General features: G+C 36.7%; 2 protein-coding genes across 2 annotated transcripts; one reads left to right on the plus strand and one right to left on the minus strand.

The window, feature by feature from the left end:
* Positions 1–279: 279 nt before the first annotated feature.
* Positions 280–5,444, plus strand: LOC110914699 (THO complex subunit 5B). Its single transcript, XM_022159471.2, has 8 exons — positions 280–593; positions 975–1,265; positions 1,897–2,233; positions 2,777–3,117; positions 3,223–3,485; positions 3,684–4,275; positions 4,741–4,875; positions 4,955–5,444. Exons 1-8 carry the CDS (start codon positions 384–386, stop codon positions 5,216–5,218), a joined length of 2,433 nt encoding a protein of 810 aa, XP_022015163.1. The 5' UTR covers positions 280–383; the 3' UTR covers positions 5,219–5,444.
* Positions 5,445–7,291: 1,847 nt separating this feature from the next.
* On the minus strand, positions 7,292–9,637 carry LOC110914686 (ABSCISIC ACID-INSENSITIVE 5-like protein 5). Its single transcript, XM_022159466.2, has 5 exons — positions 9,512–9,637; positions 8,128–9,126; positions 7,982–8,050; positions 7,841–7,870; positions 7,292–7,600 (listed from the first exon to the last, which is right to left on the minus strand). Exons 2-5 carry the CDS (start codon positions 9,112–9,114, stop codon positions 7,526–7,528), a joined length of 1,161 nt encoding a protein of 386 aa, XP_022015158.1. The 5' UTR covers positions 9,115–9,126; positions 9,512–9,637; the 3' UTR covers positions 7,292–7,525.
* Between the last annotated feature and the right edge of the window lie 562 nt (positions 9,638–10,199).

The raw sequence follows: 10,199 nt of genomic DNA on the forward strand, positions 1-10,199 counted from the left end.
TACACCTCTACCAAGAGACTAAAACTAAGGGCATGTTTGGGTAAGCTTTTTGAAACAACTTATTGACTTATTGGCTTTTTGAAAAGTCATAAGCTCTAAAATGATGTTTGGCAAAGAGGGTGTATGTGAGGAGGAAAAACCAATAAGTCAATAAGTCACAAAATCCTGACTTTTTTCCAAAAAGCCAATAAGCCAATAAGTTGTTTCAATAAGCTTACCCAAACATCCCCTAAATGAGTCCAGAAAGCTAAGAAGCCCAACAATAACAATTACTGGGCCAAAAACCGCCAACCTGATCATGTCCAGTACAGAACTAGTCAGAACAGAACTCTGAAACCACCGAATACCGCAGCGGCGAGCGGCGAGCGGCGGAGGGGATAACAATGGACCTAAACATGGTGGAACCCGGCGAGATTCTACCGGATCGGAAAATAGATACGTCGGCATACGATCTGCTTCAAACTACTCGCACTTCCGTCGAGGATATAGTCGCACAGATGCTTTCGATTAAGAAAGACGGAGGCGATACTACCAGATCTCAATTACCTGAACTCGTCACTCAGATGCTTCTCAACTTCGTCAATCTTCGTAAGGTACCGGAGTTTTCATGTATTTTCAGCTGTAATTGTTTATTGATTTGTTATCATTCGTATTTTGAGAAGTTAGGGTTTAGTCTGAACAAAATGACCTAATAATTTGAAGTGTGTTGTTTTAAGTATTGATTTTAATCTTCTATTTTTATGTTGAGGTTAAGCCGTTAAGGAAGTAGAATAATAGTTATGATCTATGGACATGTTTGTGGTTCTGATTTTGAGAAATTAGGGTTTACATTGAACAAAATTGTCTCTAGAATGACCTAATTTCAGTATGTCTACTGTTTATGTTAAGGAAGTGAGATAATAGTTACAGGAACATTGAGATATAACATGTTTAATTATTTAATTTATCTCATTTTATTGTGTTTTTTTTTGCAGGCAAATCGTTCTATATTGCTTGAAGAAGATCTTGTGAAAGCAGAAACAGAACATGCAAAAGCACCTGTGGACTTCACAACCCTGCAACTCCACAATCTTATGTATGAGAAGAATCATTATGTTAAAGCGATAAAGGCTTGCAAAGACTTCAAGTCAAAGTATCCGGACATTGAACTTGTTCCCGAAGAAGAGTTTCACAAAGACGCGCCAGAAGAAATAAAAAACTCCGTACAGTCGAAAGACAGTGCCCATAATTTGATGCTTAAGAGGCTCAACTTTGAGCTGTTCCAGGTATACATTGAGTGACAAGTAGGGCTACAAATGAACCGAACGAACACGGAGACATGATCGTTTGTTAAGGAAATATATGTGTTCACAAACTGTTCATGAATACTTACCGAACGAGATTTTTTGTTCGTGTTCGTTCGTTAAGGAAATGAACGTGTCCGTGTTCGTTTAATTTTAGTTAGCAAACACAAATGAACGTTCATGAACACAAACGCACACAAACTAATTTTCATAAACATAAATGAAAACAAACGAACACAAACAAGCTTTCATGAACAAAAACAAAATATACAAATACACTTATACTTATTAAATATTTTATCTGTCAGAATTTTGAAGGCTTTAAATAAAATATAAAAATTATAAACTCTAACGAACTATCGAACACAGACGAACATAAACGAACACGTTACCGAACATGAATGAACGAACGCCACCTTCTTTCATGTTCGTTCATTTATTGTACAAACAAACACAAACAAACTTCCCGCCAAACGGTTCACAAACTGTTTGATGAACATTCGGTTTGTTTGCAGCCCTAGTGACAAGCAGAGTTTAATAATCCATATCTTGTTAATGATTAAAATATACTTAATTTTTTCTATTGCTGTATTTTATTGTTCTTATTTGTTAGCGAAAAGAGTTGGCAAAACTTCATGAGAAACTGGAAGAGCAAAAGAAAGTTCTTCAGGACACTATTGCAAACAGGAAAAAGTTTCTTTCAAGTCTTCCTTCACAACTTAAATCTTTAAAAAAGGCATCTTTGCCGGTGCAAAACCAACTGGGAATTCTTCACACAAAGAAACTAAAGCAGCATCAATCAGCAGAGTTGCTTCCACCTCCTCTTTTCATGATTTACTCACAAATGTTGGCTCATAAAGAAGCGTTCGGCGAGAGTATCGATCTCGAGATCGTGGGAAGCTTGAAAGACGCTCTTACTTTTGCACGACAACAAGCGAATAAGGATAACGGTAACCGTTTACAACAATTATATCTTATTCTTTCTTACATGGGTGTTACTTCATATATATATGCAACATTTTAGAAGAAAAGATATAAGTGTAAAATGCCATTTTCGTCCCTGAGGTATGGCCAGTTTTGCGATTTTCGTCCAAAGGTTTGTTTTTCCACATCTGGATCCGAAGGTTTGAAATCTTGCCAATTTCATCCGGCTTGTGAACCTCATCCATTTATTTCCGTTAAGTCAGGGGCAATTCCGTCTTTTTTGCTAACCTAAAGGGCAATTCGGTCTTTTTCACTTTATGTAAAAAGATCAAATACCCCTGAAAAATACCATATTGCTCTTTAAGTTAACAAAAAAGACGAAAATACCCCTGACTTAACGGACAAATTTGGATGGAGTTAACGAGCCAGATAAAAATGGCAAGGTTTCAAACCTTTTGGATCCAGATGCGGAAAAACAAACCTTTGGACAAAAGTCGCAAAACTGGCCACACCTTAGGGACGAAAATGTCTATATAGTCGAAGAATAATGATATATTTTGATGCTGCAGGCATGTCCACTACTAATATGGAGAACTCCAAGATGGAAGATGATGTGGTTGACGAGGAAGATGACGGTCAACGGAGGAGAAAGCGTCCGAAAAAAGTCCAAGTAAAAGAAAACGTTGACGCGGCAAGAATATACCAAACACACCCACTTACACTTATCCTCCAAATACACGATGACGAGGCATCTGATCCTAAATCTACAAAGCTTATTGCATTAACATTCGAGTATTTGTTGAAGTTGAATGTTGTTTGCGTTGGTATTGAGAGATCGAATGACGGCCCAGAGAGTAACATTTTATGCAATCTTTTCCCAAATGACCCGGGACTCGAGCTTCCTCACCAGGTTGACTTTTATTCGTTTGATCCGGTCATTTTTGACTTTTAATGATTTGTATGTAAGGGTATTTTTATGATTTGTAGTATGTTTATTGGTTTTGATATCATGCAGTCAGCTAAGCTTTGGACTGGTGATGGCCCAATATTCGATGAAAAACGATCTTCACGTCCGTATAAATGGGCCCAACATTTAGCGGGAATTGATTTTTTACCAGAAGTTTCACCCCTTCTTACAGCAGGTGCAGATTCTACAAACGGTGAAACAACAAAACAAACTGCTATAGTTTCCGGGCTATCAGTATATCGCCAGCAGAATCGGGTCCAGACTGTTGTTCAAAGAATTCGGGCCCGAAAGAAGGCCCAACTGGCCCTTGCGTGAGTCAAACACATTATCACAATGTAGTCCAGTGAATTTGACATGTTATTTAGTTAGAACTCTTGAAATAAATGAATATTATGGTTTCGTACTTTTATTGGATGTTACGTCTTTTTTTTTTTTTTATGTGGAATTGCTTTTAACTAAATTGATCTAAACGGATATTGTAAAATTTGAAATCTTTGGTTGACTTACAGGGAACAGATTGACTCGCTAACAAAGCTTAAATGGCCTAGTTTGACTTGTCAAACCGTACCGTGGTTTTCGCATGCCCGTCTATGCAGTTTACAAAACTGGACAATTATACCCTCACATAAGCCCACCGTACCCATTGAAGAACAAAATCAATCCCGTCAAGAACTCGAGACGGTTGCTGGACCCGACACTTCAAAGTCTGAGATAGAGAACATACGCGAAGACGGCGAGCTTCCGTCTCTAAATCCAGCTGCAACCGTTGCGAATGAAACCGTGGTTACAGTTACGCCGTTGAAGATATCAGGCACTGATCACTCGAAACGTCTTGCGTTGATTACTAAATCAGTGGCGTCTCCAATGAGCAAGGGTAAATCACCTAGCTCTAGAAAGCTTGATGAAGATTTGGATTTGATGTTAGTGTCTGACGATGAGGTGGATGAGCCGTTACAATCCGAGCCTGAACCTGTACTAACAGGGAATGGAGGCGTACATGTGATTGATAACTCGTGGATTGCGTGTGGGGCCCGGGACTACCGTCTTGTTTTAACGAGAAAAGTCAACAGTGGTGATGGGTATATAAAGTTAGAAGCAAAGGTATAGTCATTGACTCGGTGAGCTATGTTGTGATTCGGCATGTTGAATTTGTAATATCTTTTTCGTCCCTAAGGTTTGGCTAGTTTTGCGACTTTCGTCCAAAGGTTTGTTTTTCTGCATCTGGATCCAAAAGGTTTGAAATCTTGCCATTTTCATCTGGCTTGTTAACTCCGTCTATTTTTCTCCGTTAAGTCAGGGGTATTTCCGTCGTTTTTAGAGCTATTCGGTCTTTTTACATAAAGTGAAAAAGACCGAATTGCCTTTTAAGTTAGCAAATTTACGGAAATACCCCTGACTTAACGAAGAAAAATGGATGGAGTTAACGAGCCGGATGAAAATGGCAAGATTTTAAACCTTTTGGATCCAGATGCGGAAAAACAAACCTTTGGACTAATGTCGCAAAACTGGCCAAACCTCAGGGGACGAAAATGACATTTTTAATATATTTTAAAACTTGGATGGCAGATCACAGTCAGCATGGAGTATCCCCTCAGGCCGCCACTTTTTACGTTGAATCTTTTTAGAGCCGCTAGTACGGAAACCGAATCAGAGGCTGAGGCTAACGAGTGGTTTAATGAACTCCGGGCCATGGAAGCTGAGGTAAGAAAGTATGATTTTTTGAATAATCAGGGGTCAAACTGGTCTTTCTTATAGTAATCTATCTTTGTCTCTCTTTAAGGTGAATATTCATGTGATAAAAACAATACCCTGGGAGGAAGAAAACATGGTATTGGGCCATCAAATATGTTGCCTTGCAATGCTGTTTGACTTTTACGTGAACGGAGATTCATCTACCGAGAGGGGAAATAGCACTTGTGTGGTTGATGTCGGTTTGTGCAAGCCCGTTAATGGTGGGCTTGCATCCAGAACATACAGGGGCCGGGATCATAGGAAAATGATCTCCTGGAAAGACAACGGGTGCACTTCTGGATATCCTAGCTAAGGTCAAATGGTCAACATCACCATTGCTACTAACCCCCTCCGTGTCTCGCCATGGCAACTTGATGGAGCGTGGTGGATCCAGGTTTTTTAGATGGGTATGTAATATCTATCATTACGGGAAATTTATAGGAAGAATTATTGTTTGTTATTAATAACTGGAACTGTATTTGGATGTACGAGGATTGTTGCTATTGGTGAAGATAAGGACTCTGGGTTTAAACCGCAAACTTTTTTTCCATCCCTTGTATTTTATAAAAATATAAACACCATGAAATATTCGGAAAAGTAACAGGAGCAGGGTCGGGAGCCATACCGACCTTCAGTTGAGGTTTTTGAATCTTTTTCCGAATATTTCATGGTGTTTATAAACAGTTGAACTTGCGTAACCATCAAATTAATCCGTTTATTATTGGGTGTGAATTTTGAATCAAAACCGATCATGCCAACCCGCGAACACGACCCGTTTAGCACCCCTAATTTTGATACATGACAACACCGATCATAAATTTACAGGTCTGAATTTAGAATTTAGTTTGAATGAGTTTGTGTAAGTTTTAGCTTGGAAGTTGGAACTAATGAACACATTTGTTTTAAAAGCTTGTGTTATGCTCGACCTCACAGGTTCATTGTTTAACCCAAGTAATTTTAATAATATTTTAAAATTCCGTCTTTTGTAATAACTTGAACCGTAAACGCCCCGTTTGCAGGATGCTCATAGAATGTATATATGTGTGGGTTCCTAAGCAGTTAAAGCGGTAAAATAGCGGATAACGGTCAAGGTCCGCTATACGATATATAGGTTATAGCGGTGGTATAGCGGTAATATATCGGTAATTTTTATACCATGCATAATTTATGTATTTTTATATTATTATATATATATACCATTAATTTTATATTGTTTATATATAAATTCACAAGTATGAGGACTAAATATAAACTAATGAAGATGGAGGGGGGTTATATGTTAAAATACCCAAACTTAAATAACCCTAATTATCCCCACTTTCGTCATACGCCGTTTTCTTTCCCGCTCCCCTTCTCTTCTCCATCAGTTATCTTTACAATGGTTCAAAATCATGGAGCAACAACTGATTTTTGTTCGAATTAAGGTAACAATTCGTTTCACTTAACCGATTTGGTCAATTTTTTACTAATATCTGATCCAGTTTTGACCGATTTGGTCCGATTATAGGCAACTTTTGACCAATTTTTTCAAACTTTGATCTAATTTGACTTCGATCGCTATACAGGTTTCCAAATAGCGGCAAATAGCGGGCTATGGCGCCGCTAATAGCGGAACCGCTATGAGCAACCGCTATTTGGACCGCTACAAGCCCAGACCTCCGCTAACCGCTATAGCACCGCTATAGCGCCGCTATTAACTGCATAGGTGGGTTCTTAGTGGGCAAAAGTGAAAGTGCACTAATTTTAACGTTATTTTACTAATTTAGTGAAAATGACTTTAAAAGAAGGGGATGGTTAATCATCCATCATGTGGTGGTGTTGATAGACGAAAGACAAGGGGGTACATGCACTAATCGACGTTTGTCTCAATTGCTGAGTGTTATGCGCCTTATGTCCAAGGCGTGATGCAAAACTACTATCGAGCCGGTGGTCTCATGGAAGCAACTTCTCTATTCCTACGGTGGAGATGTAAGGTTGTCTGCATTTTATTTTTCTGAGACCCTACCTTAGTTTTGTTATTGATGACATATACTGAGTATGATGATGATGATGTAATAAATTAAAGTTGTACTTTATGGCATTTAAAAGATAAAAGAGAACCGTGACATCATGTTTAAATAGGTCATAATGACGTATAAAGAATTACACAACTTGAGTATTACATTGCAAAATAAAAAAATAAAAATTAAGCTAAATGGCCGTGTTCAAATCGACCAATGAGAATTCGTGTCGTATTAGAGTACATGTGTTTGACATGATTTTCAAGTTTGTATCGTGTCATATTCGACCCATCAACTTGCAAACACGAACCATTAAATGCCTCTAATGTATATCATACATTTTCACGCTACAATTGATTAGTTAGCAATGAAAAAACCAAATACGGTAACAGAACACGAACAGTCATGGCAACGATTTTGCCTAACCTTTTTTACCTCTACTTCATGTGACAATGGAGTTTAAATAACTTTAAATTCATCTTACACCAATATATCACTCCACATCCTTAACTCTAAACCCTAAACCCCATTTCTAAAATATGTACAGATCGATATGTGAAATTCCCATTTTAACCTTGTGGAACGTCAAGTAACATTGGTACATGTGTGCGTGCACACCTTCACCATTGACCCGATTGTGTCCTTCTCAGATACCGTCTTTTCGCTCCAGGCTGCGTGCTCATCATTTCCATAACCTGCTATTATTCAATTAATAACCGTTATAATATAACTTTTATAATCATACTTAACACTTTAACTGCTTAAAAATGTTTTAAAAGTTCAACAAGAAAGTGTTTTGTGGGTCAACCCAATACTATTTACTTTGTCATGTACGAATATAACACGTACCTAAATGTCATACCACCTATATCATATGTCACCTTCTCAAAAAAACTATACCAATTTTAATAAAATAAAAAAAATGATTACAATACCTGATTCTGCTGCATTTGCATCATCTCAGCCTGTAGAATATAAACAACTCTATCAAAAAAATGATTTAAAAGTTTCTTCAGATATATAGTTTATAACTTAATTTTTTTATTATAAATAATTATTTTTTTAAATTTTTTTACCTTTCTTTTCAGTTCTTGATTTTCATCTTTCAGTTTTGCTACTTCTGCTTCCAGTTCCATAGTGTATGCCTAAAACATACAAGTCACATTACATACAAGAAAAAACCGAAAACCGCAACTAAAAAACCCGTTAAACCGACACGAACCTGCTTACGAGCCCGCGACCGAGCAGCCGATTCTCGGTTCTTAATCATTCGTCTTTGCCGCCTTTCAACAACTTTTTCAACCGCTCCACTTTTTCTCCCCCTCACAATCCCACTAAACTCATAAGGCGAAGGCGAAACCGAAGACGTATCTCCATTATTCTTCCCCATCCCGTCTGACGAAACCGCAGGCGACCCCACCGCCGTAACCCTGGGTCCCACTAACCCCATGTTACCACCCTGTAACACCCCATCAGAAACACCCATGATCCCATTCCTAATTACAGGACTACCCTTCATACCACCTCCATAAGCAACATTAGTTTGCTTTGGAAACAACTGTTGACTTTTCTGTTGACTTTGTGCAGTTCTAACTCCATTCACATTCAATGGCAGATTATGACTGTTTCTACTCACACCTTGTTGGAATCCAACAGCCCCGAAAACCGGTTTGTTTTGCGTGTTTTGCGAATTCATTAAATTACACAACAACCCGTTATCATTCGGTTTATCAACCAACTGATTATCTTCCCTTACAACTCCAGCCTTAACCAAAAACTCCTCAAGAGTCATTTCCCCTAATGTCTGTTGCCTTTGAGGCAAATTCGGTTGCACGAACGCGTTAAACTCTTTCGATATATCTTTCCAAACCTCATCAACTGTCTTTTGACTTAATGTTCTTGGTAAAGTCAAAGACCCTTGTCTTTGTATCATTCCACCACCTTCAACAACACCGTTGTTAACCGCGGTATTATTATTATTATTAATATTTGTTTGAGTTTCTTCTGCATTCCAAATGCTTTTTAACAACTCATCCATATTCATTGACCCAAAATCTTTACCAATGCTGGTACCCATGGTGGTTTGTAGCTCATCAAAGGTTAATGAGTATATTGATCCTTGTCTTGCTAGATGGAAGTTTCCGGGCGGTCTAGCGTTCCCGCTCGCAATCTCTGTTGTTGGTTGATTATTGAAGCTTTTGTAGTTCATAATTCTGTAACACTGTCACACACACACACACAAAAAAAAAAAAAAAAACACTATTGAATTAATGAACTAGATCATATTTGAAACCTCAATTAAACTTGTCACAGTCATGATAAAAATTAAAAAAAATAATAATAATCAAAATTGAAAAAAAAAAAAACAATATTGAGTTAAGATCAAAATTACATGTATTGCTCAATTTTACTCAATTGAAAGTGAAATTACTGAATTTAACATTGGAAGATGAAAAGCACATATTAAAGCTCAACTTTATGCAATTTAACTGAATTTTGAAGGTGAAATAACTGAATTTGATATGAAATTGAAGGATGAAAAGCAGAGGATGAATTAAAATGGAGTAAATTAAGAGTGAAATGATGAAGAAATGGAAGAAACTTACATGAATTTGTTAAGGAATGAAGAGGAGTGATGAAGATGAAGGTTCTTGTTGTACTAATAAAGAATGTTGGTGGGGGTGAGCAGCTTTCTAATGGAGCCGACAATTGGTCCGTGTGTTTTACTTTCTAGTATTGGAAGTTATGGAACATCTTATCTTATTTTTTATTATATTTTAAAACACTAATTTTTTAACCATGGAGATATATTTTTTTATTTATTAAGAACATCTTATTTTATTTGACTTGTAATAAAGATTCCAAAATATGTTACATGAAATTCTCTCTTTTATATTTATTTATATTTTATTTGAAATATTTTTAACCTTATCCTTATTATTATTATTATTATTATTAATTCACCCTCCCACAAAAATATATTTTCACTCGAGCATTTATTATTGAACCAATGTCTATAAATTATTATTATTATATATATTAATATGAACTCATGATAAATAGTAAATTAAAGTTTTAATCATATTATATTATATTTATTTTGATTTATTCTAATTTGATTTGTTTTTTTAATTGAAAATAAATTGTAATTTATTTATTTTTATCGTAAAATACCCGTAAGAATATTAAAAAAACACATATTTTTTGTATCATAAACTATACGAGTATTTGATACGTCACTAACCGAATCGATTTCAATCGAACAACATCGGTACTAACATCGGTAGTATCGGA

This window comes from Helianthus annuus, chromosome 2 (assembly GCF_002127325.2).
Source record: "Helianthus annuus cultivar XRQ/B chromosome 2, HanXRQr2.0-SUNRISE, whole genome shotgun sequence".
Classification (NCBI taxonomy): Eukaryota; Viridiplantae; Streptophyta; class Magnoliopsida; order Asterales; family Asteraceae; genus Helianthus; species Helianthus annuus.